This window comes from Haemorhous mexicanus, chromosome 8, assembly GCF_027477595.1.
Source record: "Haemorhous mexicanus isolate bHaeMex1 chromosome 8, bHaeMex1.pri, whole genome shotgun sequence".
In the NCBI taxonomy this organism is placed as follows: Eukaryota; Metazoa; Chordata; class Aves; order Passeriformes; family Fringillidae; genus Haemorhous; species Haemorhous mexicanus.
This window is the reverse complement of record NC_082348.1, coordinates 12,370,876-12,393,472: the sequence shown is the minus strand read 5'-3', so window position 1 is coordinate 12,393,472 and position 22,597 is coordinate 12,370,876. Positions and strand designations below refer to the sequence as shown.

Below are 22,597 nucleotides of genomic sequence, written 5' to 3'. Positions count from 1 at the left end.
ACATAATGTTCATGGTTGTTCCTTGCTGCAGCTTCTTTACTTCTGCTAAACGTTGCAGCACTGTTGTTTTGAGGTTTTGTTATTGCTACTGTTTCTTGCCCACTGAAGTTAAAGCTACTTGCTTATAATAAAATAAAGTACAGTGTATTTGAAAGATATGAGAATTTATCAAAGCTCTATTCACAGGGTTTGGGTGTCTGTGGGTCACATTTTCAAAGGTGCCTAAAAACATAATAAACGTGGAGAGAAACATGAAGTGACTGAGAGGCTAAGTGATAGTTTGCTCTTTGAACCCAATCTCCTGGTAATGAATGTTTCTCTACTGAGCAAAAGGATTTGGAAGAACAGATTTCCACATATTTTACCATGTGAGAAAAATCTATTAATCTCTCTCCCCTCTGCAGGAGTGCTATAAATGCACCAAACCATGAAGTTAAGTGGTTTTATACCTTGTAATGATAAATTATCCATGTTTCTGTTCTTTTTTAAAAGCAGGAACTAAATAAGGCAATTCTTCAGGAAATTGGCTCTCTCCTCATTAAACTGTTTTTTTGCCCCAGAACATGGAGTGTTCCACATGTTCACAATTGCTAAAACATGCTCTCACCATTAAGTTGTTAATGAAGGTACCTAAGTAAGACATACCATTACAGTCATTACCTAGTGACAAGATATAAAATTATTCTGACACTTCATCTTTTAGGCTGAATTCTGTTCTCATTTGGTGTTTCATTATCAAGATAGGAATTAAAATAATACAGACAGGGTTTAGCAAATTTGTTTCTGATCTTGAAGCCATATGGTCCTGTTTCATGATGGTAACTGCTGCAGCCTTCATCTGTAAGCAGAAGAGTGGCAGTAAATAAAGATGTTAAATAATTCCTATGTTTATTGTTCTAAAAAACATGGCATAGGTGAATGGAAAATTGCCTAAGCTTGAACTGGATAATCACCATTTACTTTGGCTGTCCCTGGACCACAGGATCCTATCCTAATCCCCTCTCTCTCTCCATCACCTGGGATTTAGATCTGGCCAGAACCTGTGCTGCTATTATCTTTTCTTTCTCAACACACCAGTGTTTTCTTTTAAAAGTAGCTATGACTTAATATTTTTCTATGTTCAAAAATTACAAAGTCATAAATATCTGACTCTGATCTGGCTGATCAGAGATCACAACAGACTTTTAGGTAGCTGGCAGAGTAGACAGAGACCCTGTTCTGTGAATTTGCTTTCTGGTTTTTTAATTTATTTTGAGGACAATATGTAGTAACGTGCATTATATTTAAGTAATGTGTGCATGTGTTCGATGTGTTTATTTTCTTTTGCTTCAGCTGCAGTGATCAGCAAATGCAAGTGCAAAGCTGAGTACAGGTAAATTGTAATGCTAGTAAATGGTTTGCCAGAGCCTCATTAGTGGGAGGAAGCAGTAATGCCAGTTTGCAGCTAGAAGCATTTTTAAAGTAGCATTTCATTCTAGCAGAAGGGAGCTTGATCAGCTGCAGGAGAGTAACATCTGTGCACACACTGTAGGGTGCACCTGCACCAGCATTTCCATTTGATCCTGGAGCATGATTTTGAAATGTCTCTCCTAACTCTGCTGGGTGTGACTCCCCATCACCTTGGCTGGTTATCCAGTGTCATCCAGAGCCCCCATGTTCCTGCATACTCCACACCAGGCCGACAGCCTGACCTGTAAAAGCCTTGCCCCAGAGGGCTGCAGCACAGGCACCACATTATTTCACATGGTGCATTTGAAAAAAGCCAGCTCCCTGTTGGTGGCATTACCATAGCAGCAGTAATAACAGTAATAATGACAATAATGATGGTGTCTCACTATAAGAAGGGCCATCCTGTAATGTGTGTGTGACCTTTCTAAGAGGGAGGGAGCCCTGATCCTTATGGACACAAGCCAGCCTGTGCCTCCAGGAGCTGGGAATTACTGGTCACATTTTACCTCACAGTATGCACATCTTGTCTATAATTTATAAGAAATACTTTCCCTCAAACTTAGGAAGTACAGGCTGTCCACAAGGTTTTGCACCACAGAATGCCAGGGCTGTCCTGTTTTGGCCACTGATGGCAAAGGTGAATTTTGTTCATGGTGATGGTGTGTTTATATTTGAAAATTAAAGGAAAGGAGACAAAGCAGCACCTGCGTGCCTTGGGGTTAAGTCTTGGAGAATATTTGCACGGCTGGCAAATTATTTAGAGTTTTGTATGTACAGTCCTGCAAGAGCAGCAGCATTTGATCAGAAATTGAGGACTAATTGCAAGCAAATATAAACTGCAAGCAAATCTCAAACAAATAGACAAGAAAATATGAGATTGAATGTATTCAGGCATTAAAGGAAGAAAAGGGCAAAAAGACCAAAACCAACATAAAGAATGACAGTCAATGGAGTAAGGGCATATGCATTGACTTCATATTTTGAACTTTTGAGTCTCTTTTCCTTGGTTTCCTGTGTTTCTTTTATCTCCATGTTGATGCCAGAAATATTGTGATAGCATAAAGATCCACTGTGTGCAAGAGTTTGCACATTTGAAGCTGAGATTACAAGTACTTGGGGGCTAACACCAAGTCTGTTTATGAGCCGAAAGAGAAACAAGCTCCATGAATACCATTTATTCATTTATAATGAATAAATAACACAAAGGAAATTGATTTGGAAATAACTATTCAAAGGAAGAAAGAGCTAATATTTCAGTGCAACATTTGCATGAAGAATTATTTGCAAGGTGTTATTCAAACATACATCAAGGTACTGAATAAGGAAAATATTTATCCATAATAAGTATTTGATAAAAATATTGCCCAGCTTTGCAATGAATAATTCAGTCTGCATTAGTAAGATGTGCATGACTCTGCACGTTATTCATATCTTTATAAATGCTATGGTAAATTGCTACAGGTTAATAGGTACTTATATCTTTTTCTGTGTAGAATGCTATTAGGTCCAATTTCTCAAAGGAGTTGAGCCACCCAGAAGTTTAAATATGATAATGAGCTGCGGATACTCAATCTGTGTGTAAATCAGGCCATGGCAATGTTAGTCACAGGGAGGCTGTTTGGGACTTGCATGGAGGAACAATGCAGCAGCCCAAACTAGGGATATGTTGTAGGGCTCTCTGTTCATTTCACCCTAAATATCCTTTTCTTATCAATACAAAAGGCAGGTTTAAAATGGACACAATTTAATGTTTAAAAGCTGATTAGAATCTGAGCAGATTGCTGATTGGAAATACCAAAGGATGGATAAGACTGATTACTGGACACTGTGACGAAAAATGAAACCCGTGTGAAAAACAAGACACAATAATCTAGAAAGCTCACTCAAAAAGACCTCCCCACCATGTTTCTTCTTCTCTTTCATTATAATTGACATTTAGGCAGGCAGTGGGAGTCAAGCAATGTAAATAGCTGTGAATCTGGCATCCCGTTGTTAAGCCCTGGATAGGCAGTGAACAAACCCATGTTCCAAGCCACAGAGATGTATATGAGGTATGTGTAAGAGGAAAACAAGAAAAATATATCGTGGAACAGTAATAATATTTCTTTTAGATTTAGTTTTTTTAAAAGCTCATCATTCTAAAGCAAACTGCAATTGCTTGATTCCAAAAACTGTGTGCTTTTTGAGAGGAATTAAAGTTAAGCTGATTCAATTATTCACCCTCTGACTTCAAAGAGCTCTCTCGACTGTATCAGCCCATATGTCTGGTTAAAAGTTTGCATCTGTTGTAAAGCAGTTTTGATAACACAGCAGTCATACTGCCATAACAAAGATATATTAATAATAGAACATTAAGAAAGAATTGTATCTATATCTCTCTGCTTATCTTTATGCACATCCCAACAGACCATTATTTCTGCACATTGAACTATCCAGTGACCTTAGAGTGGGGCTGTACACATTGTGCTAGTGAAACATGAGTTATTTTATCAGGAAGCCAGGCCTTGAAGTTGACTGAAAAAAAGCAGAACAATACAGCGCAGGCCACCAAAAGCACAGGAACATGATGACAGCAGGGCCTTGAAGGCACAGGACATTACCAGATGCCTAAAGTACACATCACAATTAGTAAATTACTTTTCTCAAGAGAAATGAAATCTTGAGAGCTGGGTGAAACCAGTTTTAGGGACTAACTGGGACATGTGTTGAGTTGTGTAACAGCCTATTGCAGCTGGCTGGCAGCACAGGTGGAGGCTCCTGTAGATGGAACAAAAGATTGCAATAAAACCAACTAGTCACACAGGAATCTTATTTCAGAATTGGGTATGCAAATTGATCACTCTGATATCCTCTATGGATGCATATGTAAAATTATTTCATCATTGTGTTTGCTCTTGCGATGTATTGCTTTTGTTTGGTTTGAGCCTTTGGTTTAATTTGGGTGCAGAAAGTGATACCCTTTGGTTTTTCTTGGAAAACAAATATCTAACTGCTGTATTGCTTCGAACACCTTTGCTTTATACAAAGCTTGCAGACCTTCATCATCCCCAGTGATGCCATTCCATATGTCCAATTCTAGCATAATTGGCATTGTAAATCACTGGAAAAGACTGCAAGAAGCAGATATGTTTAGACATAAAATATGGGTTTGCAGCCTATATGGTCTTTGTAGGAACAAGATTCTTGTGACTTATTTTTAAGCTAAAGAAAATTCATGTGCCTTTTCTGCCTGCTTTTATTTTGTGCTTACGTAGGCTGATATAGCAAATAAATAAATAATGTCTGCACAAAGCTGTACTAGAATCATGTAGGTTTCATAGCATGGTCACACCTGAACAGCTTGATGATGTTGAGTATGTAAATTAAAGATGTTCTTGCTGCATAAAAAGATGCTGCATGTTGTAAGTGACAAAGCTGAAACACTGACTTACAAATTAGCCGTGCCATCCGGTGAGCTTGTTAAGCAGCATCCCCTCAGGAGACAGCAGTAAATGTGAATGATCAGCCATGAATCCACTTAGGGGATATCCTGTAAGGATTCATTTTGAGCCCCCATTTTTTATCTGCAGATAGTTCTGAAAAACAGTATCCGTGAAATGATTCCTTAGTGCAGACATTTGGTCCAGGGCTGGTGTTACAATTCCAGGACCACCTTTTTCTGAAAGTAATAATAAAGAATTTGACTGGGAAATAATGTGAGCAGGATTCTGATCCACCAGAAGTTGACAGTGTACGTCAGCCATGGGTAACGGGCAGCCAGCCTCCCTTGGAATCACGCAGGACTCTGCATTAAAGCAAATCTCCTTGAGACAGAAGTTTCAACCTGCAGAAACAGCACGACTTCAGCTCTTATTGACACCTCATTGCCAGAAGCATTACTCTTTCATTTTGAGACCTTCTTACCACTTTTCCAGATTTGACCTGCTTTTTCTTTTCTTTTTGAGAACTAGTGTTACATGCTATTCTAAATGAGTCACTTAAATGCTCTTTGAGAGATGCCTGCTCAGAGTTCTTCTCTGGGGTTTTTTCCCTGTGTTACACCTAAAGTTATCTACACAAGTGGTCTGTGTTTTTAGGAAGTCATTGATCTCTGCTGTATCACATCTTAGCATGTTCATTAAGGACCTGTTTCAAACAGACAAAATCCTCTCCACTTTTCTATTTTCCTTTATATCCTTGGTATCTGGCCTCTGGCTAATGTATTCTGGCTCCTCACGCTGCCTCCCTCAGCAGCCTTCATTCTGGAAAGCTTTGCTTGGTAAGTACCTGACTTCCTCTGAAGACCCCTCTAGGAGAAAATGAGCTATTGGCAAGCTGAGGAATATAAATAGCTGCAGCCTCCATGCTGAGACAGGACAGAGTGCCTTGAGACCAAGCTCCAGGGTAGCTCACACTGCGGATCTGAGCAGGCTCTGACACGAGGTTATGTAGTCCAAGTCACAATTCTGCAGGGTGTTTTAGTCACCTCAGCTCTAACAGGCTGTGTGATGTAAAAGCAAAAATGCATCTATTTTGCTGAATGTCTGAGCAGTTGTATCTTAAATATATATTTTCCATTTATATTTTCTCTTGAGAGGCTATTCGTGCAATAATAACCTGAATTGTTTTGTACTGAAAAGACCTACTTTAATGCCATTTCTCAGCTTCAGAAACTATGTTTAAATTTTATTCTAGCAGGATCTAATTCTTTATTTCACTCAAGCCAAACCCAAGATGTTCACGCTGCTAAAAACAAACAACAACAACAACAACAAAAAACAGCCTGGCAGTTTCAGCAAAATTTTAACAGTATTAAATGATGCATTAGCCAAGACCTCATTACTCTCACCAGATACAGATAGCATGGTGTGTTATAACTATTAGCAAAACTGACCTTCAGTTGTGAAATTAATAGATTTGAGGCACATTTGGCTGAACTTCTACACTTAATTTGGCAGGGCATCCCCACAGGCTACTCTGAGGTCTGCAGCCCCTTGGCAGTACTGCTGGCATGTCAAAGCTGATGGCACAGAGCTGTATTCTCCTCTTAAGGTCAGGTGTGGAGGTAGAAATCACAAGTGATGAGCCTTCAGGTGGGCTCAGAGCACCTCCCTATGTGGACCTTATTCCAGGGTTAGTTCCAACATTTGGGGCCAGATGAGGTTACAGGCACCAGTCAATCTGACCATCCATCAGAGAACTACACCCACTGCAGTTGGTAAATTTGCTTCATACAAATTATATTGCTGCACCTGGGCTGCTTTCAGTTGAGCACTATATTTCCCTCTTTATTTGTGCCTCAGCTTTGGCAAAATCACTAATATACAATGACAAAAAGCTCCACAAAAAATTCCATGAGCCCTGGGTAAAATGCCAAGAAGTGTAATTACAGATGTGCACAACAAACCATTTCACTTGTGGTGGAAGTGTGATCCTAGCATTGACTTTTTCCATTAAACTTTGTGTATGATGCATTAACAGTGCTTCAGTGGGTGGATATAAAAATCTGTCACTTGTTAGAGCTGCCTCAGTGCCTGCCCTCTAACAGCCTCCAAACCTGTGCTGTGCTCTGCCAGGGGGTGTTGCAGTGGTGTGAGAAACGATCACTTTGGCACATGAGAAACCAGATAGTGAGAGGGGACATGGCAGCACATCCTTTGTGCAAGATTGCACCTGCCACAGCACCCTGAATGGTGCAGGCAAGGGAGTCAGGGAGTTGCAAAGTGGGCAGGAATTAAATGAGCAATCTATCCCCTGAGATGGGGAGCTGCCAGTACCAGTGTGCCAGTGTATCCTGGCAATGCATGTGGGGCACAACCTGCTGTGCTTGGGGTTGGGTGAAGCCCTTTGTCTCATCCTCATATGAAAGCACTGATCCAAGGCAAGCATGAAAAAAGAGCATTCCCACAGTTCCTATTTCTATGTAAGGATATTTTCTAAATCCCTAAATATAACTTCTGTGTTATCCACTTGGTCCACCTGCCAGCAAATTTGCTTTTGAAACACACTTGGTAAATGGTTGCTCCATGTGGCTTAGGCATCCTGCACAAAGTTTTAATTTCCTCTCTGCCCCACCTTCAGAGGTTCGTTACTTTCCCTAAAATATGTGTGAGGTGTCTCACTAGGATACTCAGATCCACAAAAAAAGGACAGCAAAAGGAGTCAATGGCACACTGGACTCTCCATCTTCCAAAAGTGGAAGTTTTTGGAAGGAACAAAGTGTAACAAGAATCAGGGATGTGCTGTCAGATGCTGTGGTTAGAGGGCTGGTAAGAAGAGGTGAGAGAGTGCATCAGAATCTATGCAGGATTTGGATGAATCCAGAAATAATGGTCTTGTACCAGCCCAACATATGATCAGTCTGAAAAAACTTGCTCAAGTTAAAAAGGTTACAGGCAAGATAGTTAGCAAAAGATAGAGTAGAACTGAGAGAGAAGCAGGGAGTATTGGGAGAGTGAGAGGGGATAAGTGAAGAAATAAGTTTTTGTAAATTGTGGTTTAACCCCGGCCAACAACTCAGCCCCACACAGCTGCTCGCTCACTGCCCCTGGTGGGATGGGGGAAGAGAACTGGAAGTGTGAGAAAACTCTTGGGTTGAGAACAGTACAGTTAAATAACCAAAATAAGATAAAATTTATAAGAATTTGTGATGGAAAGAAAATTATGAAAGAGAAAAAAACAGAACCCCAGAAAGACAGGTGAAGAAGACAGATGAAAAAACCCCCAACTGCTCACCACCAACAGACCAAGGCTCAGCCTGTTCCTGAGCAGTGGCCCCTCACCAACCTTCCCCCAGCTCCATATGCCGAGTGTGCCCTGGGGTCACTTGGGGTCAGCTGTCCTGGCTCTGTCCCCTCCCAGCTCCTTGTGCACCTCCCAGCCATTTCATTGGTGGGTGGTGCAAAAAATACTTGACCGAGTATGCACTGCTCAGCAATAATGGAAACACCATGAATTATGAGCACTGCTTGCAGCACAAATCCAAACCACAGCCCCAGAGCAGCTACTGCGAAGAAACTGAGCTCTACCCCAGCCCAAACCAGCACAGTACAAAAGCAGTGCAGTATTTCTTGAATGTGCTAAATAGAAAAGTGGTAATCTGCTGAGATTTTGTATCATAGGGTCAGTTTATGTGTGCATGCATTTTCCAGTGCTAGATACCTGAAAGTGGTATCACTCATCCAGACTTTCCTGGGACTAGTTCTACCATAAAATGACAGGCACTCAACAATTGTGATTTGAAGATAAGTTAAATTTATTTAGTATCAGCAGTGCATTGTTCTACATGGCTTGGGGCAGTGTGATTCATCACATGCAAGGCAAGAATATTAACTAATCTTATAGGAATATAAATGTGTTGAAGAAATTCTGCCCCAAAAATTACTTCCTTGCTTTCAGTAATTCCTATTACTATTTCTTTTTAAGTAAGCTTTCCAATACTGCAAAGTGCAACCCTTCTTGGCTTTGTTGCTGATTCTTGTACAGTTAACTGGAGCAACAAAGGTCCACATAATGTTTGGGTTTCTCCTTACAAATGGCAAAAATAAGCTCCAACCCAGGGACTTTGAAAAACAATACTTCCTCCCTGGTATTCCTTAGCAATCAAAATTTCTCAATCCAAAAATTGTCTGATGCTGTGCAAACACAGAAGACAGCAGAAGTGGAAAAGAAACACAGGGATAATTTTGCTTTCTTTCGAGTACAGGCAGATAAAGAGCATTTTTTATCTGCACACATGAGATCGCCTAAACTTTTGTAGTATCCTATCAAATTTGTATTCCTCCTACCTCCCCCACTGGCAATAACATGCCACCAGATGACTTCTCTAAGTCACCCTTGTCATGCTGCCTCTGTTGGTCTGACTCCATGGAGTCACCTGTGTGGTCCTGCCTGGAGTTACCAGCAGCTTCATGGAGGTGCTCGGCAGGGCCATGGGAGAGGCTGCCCAGCCTTGCTGGTTCTCATGTCTGGCTGTGATGGTCTTTCTCCAGCCTGTTCTCTTGCCATGAACCACCTCTCACAGGGGAGACCTGGGAGCAGCCCTTGAACTTGCTGCTCCATCAGCACTCTGAAGACTGAAGTCCCTGCCTGAACGGCAGACGTGCAAATCTGCTACTGCCCTGCCACATCTGTCCTTCCCTGTGCTCTGTGCCCCCCATATGCCTCCTACTTTGCCAGGAGGAATTCTCATCCTTACGGCTGCTCCTCAGCCTGACCTCTCTGTTGGAAGGCTGCCAGCAAAATTAGAAATTAATTTCAGGTCTAGTGGTGGTTTTACGCGATGCAACTGCTTGTCTGCTGGGAAAATGATTCAATTCCCAGAGTCACTGGGCACTGAACAGACTGTGCAGAGTAACAGTTTTCAATCAATACTGACCTGAGCTGGAGATGAACCCATCTGGAAAAGATGAAAGCTCTGCAAAGCTCCCATTTACAATTCCCTTTGACATGCTGATTCCCTACCACTGGCCGATCCCTTTCTTCCCAGGATCATTATGAAGCAAACTCTATTTCATTTAAGTCATGACCTTATGTCTGATATTTCAGAGAATTATGACCTACTTTGAGGCTGGGCTTTGTGCTTGTTTTTAACTCTTCAGATAGAGTAAATGGTAAGTAAATTAATTACCAGAGGACAAGCATTTATTTTTAGGACTTTTTAAAAATAATTTAATTTTAATATTTTTAATAGCTTCTTGGTATAACTACTGCAACGTAAAAATATTTAGGGCCCTTCTTTGTAAATCTGTGGCTTTTACTCCTAACCTTGACTTATACTCCTCACTGTGGAGTATTACATTAAATTCTGCCAAAACGAAACCTCTGGCCTGAAACACTGTAAAGAGTCCATAGCTTAGAATAATGCTGCATCTTGCCACTGGCTAAACTGATCTAAGCCTAACCATGTTACAGGAAGAAAAGAAAAACGAAAAAAGGAGATTCCCCCTCGCCATGCTCTTAATCCACCTTTCTCTATACTAATCTGAAGATGAGCTTGTGAATGGTCAATAAGGAGGCCAGGGCCTAGTTTGCTGAGCATGTGGCCTAGATCCTCAGCTGATGTATACAATTTATATTTTGAACCTCATCACACCAGCAGCAGATTATGTTTCTGAACAGTAAATATTGACTACTAAGAGGCCCTGTTGAGCTTCAACAAACCATTCTTTTCTATTCTAGTTCTTTTCCCAGATTAAGACCAGATAAGCAAATTAAAGCATGTCACAGCAAGACAGGCCAACATAACAGGGTTTTGAAGCTGTGTTTTGATTTTTGCTGAAAAGGAAGTATATCACCGATGCTGTACCTTAACCAGGTCATATTGCAGTTTTCCCAAATTACATTTACCCCTTTCTTGAAACAATAAAAGTGCCGCTAATTGAGTTATAACACACAGCACATTTCTGAATAGTGTGGTACATAATAAGCAGACCTTAAGGAATGGGGGGGTAACCAAAGACCTGATAGAGACACAGCCCTGAAGACCTTAATTAGCTGAAACAGTCTCCAACCTTCGCTTTGCTTTGTCCAAGTACAGCCTCCAAGACAGGCTGGAACACATTTATCCAATAAACTTGTCACATGAGAAAGGCTCTGCAGCAGTGTTTAGTTGGGCCTGCCTGCACTGAGAGGTAAGAGGATCTCAGGTTGTTTACCAGAAGGTGTTGCACAATGCACAAGTTAAAACCAGGCTGGCAGGCTCTGTGGGAGCAACACTGCATAGCACTTCCCCAGCTGCCTGGGTCAAAGGCTTGCATAACATCAAGAAAAGTTATGTGAATCTGTGATATTATTTGAAGAAGCTTCATAAAAAATATAATCTAGTGTAATTTTCCAGCTCAGCATGCGATTTTTAATTTCTAAGATATAAAGAGAAAAAAGGACTAGCTTATTGTATTGACATATATTATTTGGTTAATTTTAGATTTTGTGGCACTCTCAGTAAACCATTTCACACATTTAGGTAATTTCTTGATACAATTGCATATGAATAATAATGCCAGAAAACACAAACTTGCTTTATCCCTCTTTCATGCAGTGCCAAGTAAGAAGCTCTGATGAAGTCAGAGCAGTTACTCCAATGTGAAATGCACGAGTCTCACCCTCACACCACACAGAGCAATGCTGCCACTGTTTTGTTTTAAACAAACTATTCTGTGCTAAGTCTTCAAATTTATGTTATTTGACTCAATAAATGTTTGATGGTCTCAGTGTAGCATCTAGTGGAGGAAGGGTAAATAACAGAAAAAACGCAAAGCAGAACAGTGCCATTAACCCTGGTGCACAGTGGGGATGAAAGTGTGCCCTGTTGGGGAGGGGGAATACTGAGAATACTCCCTCAAATCATTCAGTGGAACACTTAGAGGGTTTCTGCAAAGTGGCTGCAGTTAACTGGGTACAGTGCAAGGCTTCTAATCCAGGCAGAGCAGGATGGTATCACTGGCCCGAATTCAGCTCAGGAGAGTCTCCGTGTCTGAGGTACACAACTGCTATGAAAGCAAATTGTCTTTTAGAAACTTCCTTACTTAGTTTAAATTTGCTTTTGCTGCAGCAATAATGTTTCTGTCCTGGCTTACTCAGTTTTGTGTTTTTTGAGTTCGTGCTAATACTGTCTCAAATTAAACTACAGAGCCAGAGCTGCTGTTCCCCAAATTTTGTCCTGACTTAGCCCTTGCACCATCCAAACAATGTCAGTGTTGCTGCAGCAGCTGGTCACACTGGAAACACCACAGCCAGATCTGGCTCACAGGGGACTTGGCTCAGGACTGGTCCAGGACCCGTGGTGCAGCCAGACCTTGCAGGGCTCAGGGAAGTTTTGAATGCACAAGCAAAACAGGAATTGTTCCCGCTGCCTTTGCATATTTAATCTGGGATTCAAGGGCTTAGCTTTCGAGACATACCTCATCTCAGCAGGTCCTGAAAAATGGGCTCCTCTGTGTAATTATTTAACTGCAGCAAAAAAAAAGCTTAGTGAAATATTTTTAATATAATTTTTTCTGAATGTCATTATTATATCCTGTTTATAAACAGATTAGAGTAGCATATCCATGGTAGAAGAGAAGAAATCTTAATTGTCAATAACTGTGACCTTAACAGAGTAAAGAATAGAAGACTTGTTTTACAATTATTTTCTTTAAACTTTATTGTGACTTTTCAAGTGCAAAATGTCTTCAGTATTTTATGGGGAAGTGAACAAAGAAGTACAAATCCATACACCAGAGTCTGCCTCTAGGCACAGTTCATAGTGAAGAGTCCTCCACTGTTAGAGGAGGGAGACAGCTATGAAATTGATGATGGCTTTGTAGAGCCAGTTCCTCGTGATATGGTATGGAAATGTGGTGCCTTGGGCAGGAATACAAAGTAGAGGGTATGTCCCTCATTAACAGTACCTCTAGAGAAAACTGTGATTAATCCAAAATTATCTAAGATACAATTTCCTTGCAATTCATGAGGCCTCTGTATGTTGCCACATATGTGTAGCAAGCAATTACAGACGAATCTGCATTAGCCTTATGGCACTAACCAATAGGCAGCAGACTCAAGGATTCTCCATTCTGTATTTGGCCTTACTAAATATTGGGAGCAAGATAGATCAGATCTGCTCACTCCTTCATCCCCATTAGCACACTGGAAGGTGTAAAGTAGGGGGGATTCCTGTTTTCCTACCTCGGTGCAAAGAGTAGAGCTAATAGTGCTGCCTGCAAGCAGTGGGACTGCCCAGCTGTCTTCCAAAATGCCTCCCAGGTCAACTCCTAAAGTACCTTTCAGCTCTGTTTAATCTCAGTCCAGCCCTTCATTACTTGATGTTTTCCTGCTCCTCTGAACTGCTGAGGGTCCTGTCCCGTGATCCCAGAACAATTTCACTGCAATGAGGGTAACTATCCTGGTTTTTCAGCACTTAAGAAATGGCAGCAGACATCACCAAAAAACCCCTCTCACTGCAGTCCAGTGACTGCTGAGCCTGGAGCTAGAGAGATTTTTACCTTTTTATGCAGAGAGGAATACAAGCACACTTTCTACTGTCTTATGTTGGGAGTATCAGTAACATTATTGGTAAAGGCAAGCATTCAAAAAGAGTTTGTTTCCAAGATTGTGAAATAGTATAGGTGCATTTTAATTTTAATTCTCTTGTTCTTTGGTTTTTTTTCTGACTTTTTAAACTTTCACATTTCCAAGTCCCCACAACTATTATGACTAGAAACATCATCATTATCACTCATCATCAGTACCGTGGCTGTTGGTAACACTAGCACATGAAAGCTAAGATTCTTAGATAACAAGCAAATTTTGTGAGCTGTGGGTAACATTACAGACCTGCTATAGATCAGATAAAAGCCACAATCAGTGTGCAAATAAATGCTAGCCTTGGTGGTGGTGTCACCAGGGCCATGAAGCACTGAGAGATCCTGCCCTCCGTGTGTGGTCTCTTTGGGGTTGAGTAAGGAACGTGCAGGTAGAGAAGTGGTGTAAGAGCAATACTGTGCTTTGCTGGTTTCAATGTTGTCAGTCCATAGGGCTGCTAACTCACCCTTTACTGACATCTCTCTTCTTCTATTCCCTGGTAACCCAGAAGCCACTTTTGTGTCAGTGAAAGCATCTTTCCAGGGTTCTATTCACCAAATGACAAATAGTTTGAAAACTCCTGCTGGCTCTCTGGTCGTCTTGTCTTTGCTGAAAGTTTCAGATGTTATCTGGTACACTCTACACATACTATTGTTAGGATACAAATATTTTTATATAAAAAGGAACACATACAACATTTTGCATTCTTTATCTGAAAATATTTTTCTGCCTGATTAGAAAATGCAGTGAGCTGAATTTTCTGAAAATGTTGATGCTTTTTTATTATAATTAGTCTGGCTAATTTCTACATGATCAGCCCAAGCTTTCTAAAATTTTTTCTGCTTATGACAGGATCTTTGGAACCACTTCAGGAAGCCAGAACATTCTATGAATCAAAAATGCAGAACAGGTTATACAGTTCTTGGAAGAACTTAACCGGTCAAAAAATCTGTCTTGGCAATTTTTTTTGCAGGAGGTCAGAATGTGGGTGTACCAGGAAGTATTTTGCACATATGTTTTGTTTAGTTGAGTTGCTGCTGTGCCATCTTTGTCTTTTTCTTAGGACAGGCCAAATTTGGCAATTTTCTGTACCACGCTCTAATTCAAGGTCAGAGCAAACCACAACAGTCAATAAATGCTCTTTTCTTTTTCTTTTCAGAAATACTTGTAAAGAACACTTACTTTGGAAACATGTCATGTTATCCTGCAATGGAGAAAGCCATTTTTAGGACTGGGGTTGCATTTCTGGCTATGTTTTACCAGCGGGGGAAAAGCCCTGCACTGTTGCTGGCTGTTGGCAGACAATGCCGACCTCAAAACCACAACTGTGAAACTGTGGCATGGTGAGAGGTGACACATGGTCTCCACCGGGTCTCACATCAGTGAGGAGTTCTGTACAAACTTTTATAAAGAAGCCTGGGAAAGGCTGAAGTAACCAAGCACTACAGTACTTTTTTAAATCCTCATGAAAAAAAAAAAAAAAGGGAAGGGATGACATAGAGGCCATTTTCTCCTCTCTTCTTCTATATGTACTCGTATTTTTCAAAAGCTTTCCTGATGTTTTACTGGAAACAGGGCTGAAATATGAAACTGCCCATCTGAAAGTGTGAGCTTATTCCAGTGTTTGTCTTGTAGATCAAGGAAGCAAAACCAACTCAAGCAACTTCTTTACCAATGTACAGTGTGCACTGCTTATCTACACAAGTTGCTGTCACCTTAAGAGAATAAAGTGCCTTCACTCAAGGGTCTTAGCAACAGAAATGTAAATAGCATTGAGTACAAAACACAGCAACCTGTGCACTTACATCATTCTTATTAGAACCAGTGCTATCTGACTTTGAGCTTTGAAAGAAAACTGTCTACTTTCTGGATAGTTACCTACAATTCAGTCAAATAAAGGTCATCGTTAAGTTAGGGAAAAATAAAACAAAGCCTGTGGAGGTGAAACCTGTATGTGTCAGCTGCTCATTTCAAATATTACTTCAAATGTTTTTTTATCATTGTAGAAAGAAATCAACCAATTCCACACAAATGGAGCCCACTTATACTCTGCTCTTTGCATGCATCTTTCTCTCCTCCCAAATACTCCAGAAATTTTCTGAAGAGTTCCAAATCCAGAAGGCTTTAGTGGCAGTTGTCAGTGCTTAATGATGGACTTAGAAAAAGAAAAAAAAAACTATTTTAAAACATGCAACACAGCTCAAACCAAAGTTATAGGCCTGTTGCAGAAATTACTGGGTGAGGTTCTTTGGGCTAAGTCAAAATGAAGGTCTAACTAAACCATCATTTTCGGTTTTGTATCTATGCAACTGGTTTCCTAAATTCAGATCACTGGATCTCATCTTAAAATGTTGATTAAATCCCTTTTAAAGTTCTAAAAACATTCATTAGATGTTCCATTGATGTAAATGTTTTACTGGGATTTCTCAGGTTCAGTCCCCACAGGATATGACAGGAAGCAAGAGGTTTGAGGTGGGGACATCTTTCTGCTGCGGCTGCAATACAAGAAAGGCTGACCCAAGTCACACCAAAAGTCCAGGTAACCTGGTGCCCTACAGTTCCCTACAGTAGAAATATAAGGAGAGAGCAGTAACAGCTTAATTTCTCCTCCTATTTACCAGTTCAGTCTCTGACTATCTAAGGATGGAACTGGAGGCTCTCTCCATTTCTCTGCAGAGCAGCCTGTTTTTCTGCAAATTTGTCTAGGAAGTTCTTGCAGCTGAAGTATTTTTGGCATGTAAAAGATCTCATGATGATGAATTATCCAAATTAAGCAGATGTTGTTTAAATAGTACTTCCTTTTGCTTTTTTTACACTTCCATTTGAAAAAATATTATTAGATTTATCATTGTTCTTGTAAGAAATGAGTAATTGTTCCCTGTTCACCTTTCCCATGTCAGACTTGATTTTTGATACCTGTATTACATCTGCCATTTCTCATCTATTTATAAGTAGTTCCAGAGTAATTGATCTGTCCTAGAAGGTAGTCTTATCTTTCTGATCAATCTGGTCACTCTTTTTCCTGTTTTTTCATGTTTTTCCAATGCTTAAGATGCTAACACGTGTCTGCTATAAGCAGAATTTTGTCTTGTATTAAAGGAAATACATGATTCCTGAAGATTTATACAGTAGCATTTTATTTTATTGTTGCTTTTTCATTCTCTTTTGTCCTCATCAGTCCAAACTGCCTCTCTGAGCACTGAGATAACAATTTCAGAAAACTTATCCATCGTGACTTCAAAATATCTTTGCTGACTGATATGAACTAATCAGAGCCTGTTGTTGCCCAAGTAGATATTTTTTTGTTTTCCTTTTATTGACATTTGATCGTTGCATTTTAACTGGTATTTTATCATCCACGCCATCTTTATCATGATGGTTTTTTCTTTTGGCTACTTTGTGTCAGCAGTTTTGGTTTTAATTTTCCTGAATAATTGTGAATCCCTAGAAAACACTGTCCAATCGTATTTCACTTACCACTTGTGAACATGTTGTAAAGCTCAGTTGCATTTGGAATTTTACTGGTTACTCCCTTTGTGATTATTTACCCATCCATCTTCCCTCTGAAGCAGTTACCAATCACACAGAGAGCTCGCCTCCTGGGCTTTGTAAAACTGTTTGGGGAAATCTCCATATGTGATTGCTTCATCCAGGCTGCATGTTAAATGCTCTTCAATCATGTCCATAGCTCCTTTTTGGGTCAGACTGGGAAGATACCCCAAACATGCTCTGTCTCCCCTGGTGCCACACATTTGGATTTCCTTTCTGTGGCAATTAGACTGAGAGTAAAAGCAAGCTGGGAGGAGGTGAGGAGGAAGAAGATAGCAGAAGCTGGTACAAACTTGGTCTTCTTCCAACAAGGAGCTGATTAAGGCTGAAGACTTCAGAGTCCCAGTATTTACACAAAGTCTACATAAGCCAGCTCCTCTTTATCAATATTTGCTTACTCTGCTGACATTTTTAAAGCACTACCAGGTTTGCAGTTTCCACTTCTTCTCATTACATGTGATGAGCCATGTGTTAGACTGACTGGGTTGTCATTTCTGCTTTCCCTGAAGTCTTGTCTAAAAATTTCTATTCTTCCAGAACTGGGTTCATTCCAAACCATAAATCACAAAGCACAGTTAATAGTTTGGTGATTTCAGATCCAAGCTCCTTTTAAACCCTGGGGTGAAAAATACATTGTCCTGGCAGTCAGGTACTGTACAGTTTACTGACTGTACAGACAAAACCACAGACACCCAGTTCTGCAAATATGTTTTTTCTGACCATGCCCCTAAAAATGGTTTTGTTGTAGGAATCACCTCAAAATCTGCCAAAAAGAACAGTGACAGAAAAAAAAGTACTTAGTTTTCTCCTGTTTTCCCTGAATGCTTCTGTTACATCTCTGTTGCCTGCTAGTTCCTCACATTCTCTGGCAGATCTGTTCTTGATGTGTTGGGGGAAAAAAATATGCTTCAAAATATTTTTTTACCTGGTTTATTATGGTTTTGTTTTGCCAGTTTCTGCTACTTGCCAGCGTTTATGCTTCTTTTGGACAGAAGCAGAAAATAACAGTGTTCCACGAGTGAATGCACAAGTGGACTTCACAAAATCACTGGGCTGTTGGCAATGAGTATCTAGCAATTCAACCTTGTGGTACTTTGATGTGTATTAAAGGCAAAGAAGTTTGTCAAAGGCTGGCTGGAGAAAAAAAGGACTTGGTGAAACATGGTCCAGAAACTGTAAGTACTGATGTTTCCATTATCTTCTTGTTGTGCATTTCTGAGCATTATCTATAACATATATTTATAAAATAAATACTACCAGCCTCCAGACTGGATGACAACTGTAACAAGCTTATTACCACAAATTACTATTTCGCAGTATTCTAACAATTAGTACTGTGCAGCCCTATGGCACCAGGTACTGCACAAACTTTAAAAGAAAAGGAGTCCCTGTCCCAGGCAGCAAAATTCTTCTGTCCCCATAGCTTAAGACACTGCTGAACACTCATGTTCACTATTTTTGTCCATACAATGCATTATGGATATAGTGACAGTGATCCCAGAGCCATGCTCCAGCACAAACTTCTGTGCCATTAATGCTGAGCAGTGGCACTTCCCACGTGGGATTTGGCCAACTTTAAGGTTGTTCCCTGAGTAATGTGTGTATGTTCTAAGGGCTTTGCTGATTTAGGAACTTACTTTATAGAAAACCTATCTGCTAACAAACATACGTTATGCTTGATCAAACTTAGCGTTAAGATTAAGTGCCTTGTCTCCTCTTTTCACAGCTAAACTCCACCTGTGGTGAGAGTAATTTATCTTGAATTGCTTTAATGCAGTGTTTAAGTATGTCTTCTTGGCCACAAAGCAGTTTGCATATATTTCAGTGAGAGGCTTAAAATCCCATTCACATTTTTAATATACTGTTTTCTCACATAAATTAATCACAGCTTGGTTGGCAGGTCTTGCATGAGCAACAAGGTTGTTGGCACAAACACATACCATGGGTCTGCTAGGTAAAGAAGCTTTTGTTTGCTTCTATATTTACACAAGAGGTTTAACTTGTACAAAACGGTTTAAGATAGTGGTGTTTTACTAGCAGGACACAACAAGCCATGAGATAACATATCCTCCCCAAAATGCATCAACAGAGTACAGATAAATCCCCACACACTGGTTTGAAAATTAATCTCTTGCTATGCAAAATATTTTTACAAAATGCAGCTTCCATTGCTTATGTACAGGCAGAAAACAGCCAGAAACTTGCTGTTATAAGAAAGAGCCAGGCTCTTGAAAGAGAATTGAACTGAATGCACTTTTTACATGAGAGAGGAATGTGCTCTTTTAAGTAAATAATGACAAAGAGACATTTCAGTTTGCTTTCTCTGTTTAATTCATAATTTTGGGAAGTGATTGCTCAGAGTATATAACATGTAACTCAGAATTCTGCAAAGTAAGATTTTGCTGAATTTGTCTGAGCAATATCTGCACTCAAACATTCTGCAGTACAATTTTGCTCCATTGCTGTTGTAAGAACATGGGCTGGAGAACTTTGTCTCAATATCTATTTAGTGCTCTTGCAATGGAGGCCTGACCTGAAGTACTCTGCACAAAGTGAGAATCTTCCACTGCCTTGATTTAGGGCTTTGAATCAAGTCTTCTGTAAACAACAAAATGCGAAAAAGACAATGTATTGCAAGGAATTAACTTTGGAATATATATATAATATCTGTATGTGTCACCAATTTTGTGTTAGATCAGCAAAACAAATCCCTTTGTACCACTGCAAGGTTGCATTTGCCAAAATGATGTGTAGTTCTACAGTCACCACAGGGAGTGGTTTGGGTTGCTCCTCCTTCACATACTCTGTTGAAAGCAATGTATTAATTATTGCTCTTCACAGATTGGACATAACTGTATGTTTGACACAAACCATGCACAAGAAAATGATATGAAAATGTGAGAGGCAGAATTGGAATCTTAAGTGCAAATGGATTGAAATGTATGTGTGCAATTTGTGACTAAATTCGACATGAATGGAAAGAGAATTATCAGGAAACCAAGACAACTCTGCAGCCAAGGATGCCTTAATGCACAGAAGAACATATGCCCTGCTCGAGAGGCTGGCAGCAGCTCACAAATGCAGGATACAGTTGCTGGATATCTCTACTTGCACCACAATCCGTCTGTCAAGGTAACTACAGAGATGTTCAGGAAGAGCTGGAGGAACAGGAATGCAACAAGGAATGGCATTATTGGTGCTGTCTGTATTATTTTGGGGCTTTATGAAATCATCAGTCTAGGAAGTGTTCGATCCAGGGGATCATTCACATTTCAAGCTTCGTCATCTTTTAGACTTCTGTTAATAAAATGTAATTTTACAATTTATAACTGTTTTCTACTCATTATCATTAAGAAGTCTATTATTTAAAAGTGCTCCAGGGATTATGATCTGAAATTTCTGCTTGACTGCTTTCCCCAAATTTGGTCTTCTCACCCCTGATTCAACTTGTTCCTGAAAGAAGTCCTATGGAATATCCTGTATATCCTAATACTCACTAAGGAAATGGGAAAGGTTACAAGTCCTTGGATTATTTAGCCCATTAACATGGAAGGGGTACGACTGCTTTATTAAAAGTAATTGAGGGAAAACACTACTAAGAGGGAAGGACTATTTAAGCAAAAGAACAAAACTGGCACAAGAACAATTTGGGCTGGAGATGTATGTAAGGCTTGCAAACATCAAACAAATAAGATTTTAGAAAGCTTCCTAATTAGAAGAGAACATGCAAACTCCTTCAGTATTACTCCACATCTTGCTGTGGTTAGAAATTTAATTGTGAAATCCAAGATCTCATTCCCAAACATTAGACTCAGTAATCTTAAGGGTCTTTCCCAGGCTAAATGATTCTATATATTTTATGTGACTGTTACTCGGTAAAGAGTTTGTTATGAGAGGTTGTATTATAATAAGTGGACATTAAAGACATTTTTAACCAAACCCTTTCATACACAATATAAGTACATCAAAGGACCAGGTAGTGTTAAACCACGTCTTTGAAAGCAAACATTCCCATGGGCAACATATGAAAATCTTTATGTGGCCAGGAGGCACAATACACCTCATGCTGTGGAAAGCTCCGGCAAGGACCTACAGGCAGTAATGACCCTCTGGGACATTTGCAGGGTGAGGCTGGGTGGCCATGTGACCAAGAGGGAGGATTACGACATTAACACACCCCCGCGGATCCACTGTGGCTGATTTTTCCCTCGGAACGGAGCGGGTCACAAAAGTAGCCTGCGGCTCCCACGGGCACAACCCCCCCTCAGAGGACCCCGTCCCCTGGGCGAGGTGAAGGCGGCGGGACACCAGCGGGAACCAAGCCGAGACACCGAGGGCCACTGAGAGCCGCCCGCCCCAGCACACCGCTACAGCTGTGAGTGACAGCTCAGCGGACCAATCAGTGCTCACCACCGCCTTCAGCCATGGTACATTCAGCCAATCAGACCGCCAGGTGTACCCCCGGTTCTGCCCCCTCCCTTTTACGGACACAGGACGGACCAATAGAAAGGAGAGAACAGTGCCCGCCCCATATCGGCTCTCGCGAGCTCTCGGGGGCCGTCTCCCGCCTTCCGCCGGTGACTGCGCAGCCGCCATGTTGGTTGCTATGCTGCCCGCGTGAGGCGGGGAGGAGGGCGGCGATGAGGGGAGGAGGCTGTGGGTCCTCCCCCCTCCTCCCCCAGGGGCTCTCGTTCGCTCGCCGGCAGGGAAGGCGCCTCCGCAGCGCCTTGGCGCTCCACCTCCCCCCGGTCCCCTTTGCCTCCTGGCCGGGGCTGAGTGCGGGGCAGCCGGCGGTCCGTGCGAGGCAGTGCTGCGCCCCGTAAGGGACAGCCCCGGCCCCTGCGGCCCCTCCGGCCGGTCGCTGTGAGGAGAGGGGGGAAGGAGAGGCCGGAGGGTGGGGGTGTCCTCCGCCTTCCCCCCGGGGCTCCTCCGTCCTCTTCTCCCCCAGCTCTTTTTCCCTCTCCTCCCCCCCGCTCCCTCGGCCCAGTCGCTGCAGTACGATGCGGCGCTCGCCGCTGCGGCGGGGCGCGGGGCGGCTGCTGTCGCTGCTCCCGAGGCTGCGGCTCGGGCGGGCGCTGCGGGAAGACTGAGCGGGGGGGGCGGCGAGGGGCGCCTCCGCTCCCGGTCTCGATCCCGATCCCGCGGGGGGTGCGGGCGCTGCGCGCCTCCGAGCGTCTGCGGCGCGCGTGCCCGTGCGCGCGCCCGCGGAGGCGGGTTGGGGGTCGCGCGGGGCGGCAGCGGCGCGAGCGCGCAGCCCCCGCGCCTCTTCCCTCCGCGCTCCCCGCTCCATCTGGAACCAGGACGTGGATGTTACATGAAGGTAAAGGCGGCCGCCAGCGCGCTCGGGGCTCCGGGCTGGGGGGACGAGGGGTGCTGCGAGCCGCGTCTCTGTGTGTAACCCCCCCCGCTCCCCCTCCCGCAACTTCGCGCTCAGGTCGCCGCGGGCGGAGAGCGACTGCCCTGAGCCCTTTTGGGAGGCGGAGGGGGCCGTGTGTGTGCGCTCTCCCTCCGCCTCCCCCCTCCGAAAAACCAGGAGAGCCGGCTCCCCTCTGGCGAA

The 22,597-nt window shown here is 42.1% G+C and overlaps 2 protein-coding genes across 5 annotated transcripts in view; both read left to right on the top strand.

Annotated features, from left to right (window-relative positions):
- The window catches only part of TMEM177 (transmembrane protein 177), a 35,983-nt gene extending 15,614 nt beyond the window's left edge, over window positions 1-20,369 (top strand). The window contains exons 2-4 of one of the 2 annotated variants that reach the window (XR_009487308.1): window positions 15,922-16,030; window positions 17,994-18,215; window positions 19,882-20,369. The gene's annotated coding sequence lies outside the window, so the exon portion shown is untranslated. The remainder of the gene's footprint in view (window positions 1-15,921; window positions 16,031-17,993; window positions 18,216-19,881) is intronic. The other variant, XR_009487309.1, reaches the window with a different exon arrangement.
- A 1,839-nt stretch (window positions 20,370-22,208) lies between these two features.
- The window catches only part of PTPN4 (protein tyrosine phosphatase non-receptor type 4), a 109,388-nt gene continuing 108,999 nt past the window's right edge, over window positions 22,209-22,597 (top strand). For all 3 annotated transcript variants that reach the window (XR_009487307.1, XM_059852766.1, XM_059852769.1), the window contains exon 1: window positions 22,209-22,360. Coding sequence is in view for 2 of the 3 variants with exons in the window: in XM_059852766.1 (XP_059708749.1) it covers window positions 22,348-22,360 (13 nt within the window). In the remaining variant the exon portion in view is untranslated. The remainder of the gene's footprint in view (window positions 22,361-22,597) is intronic.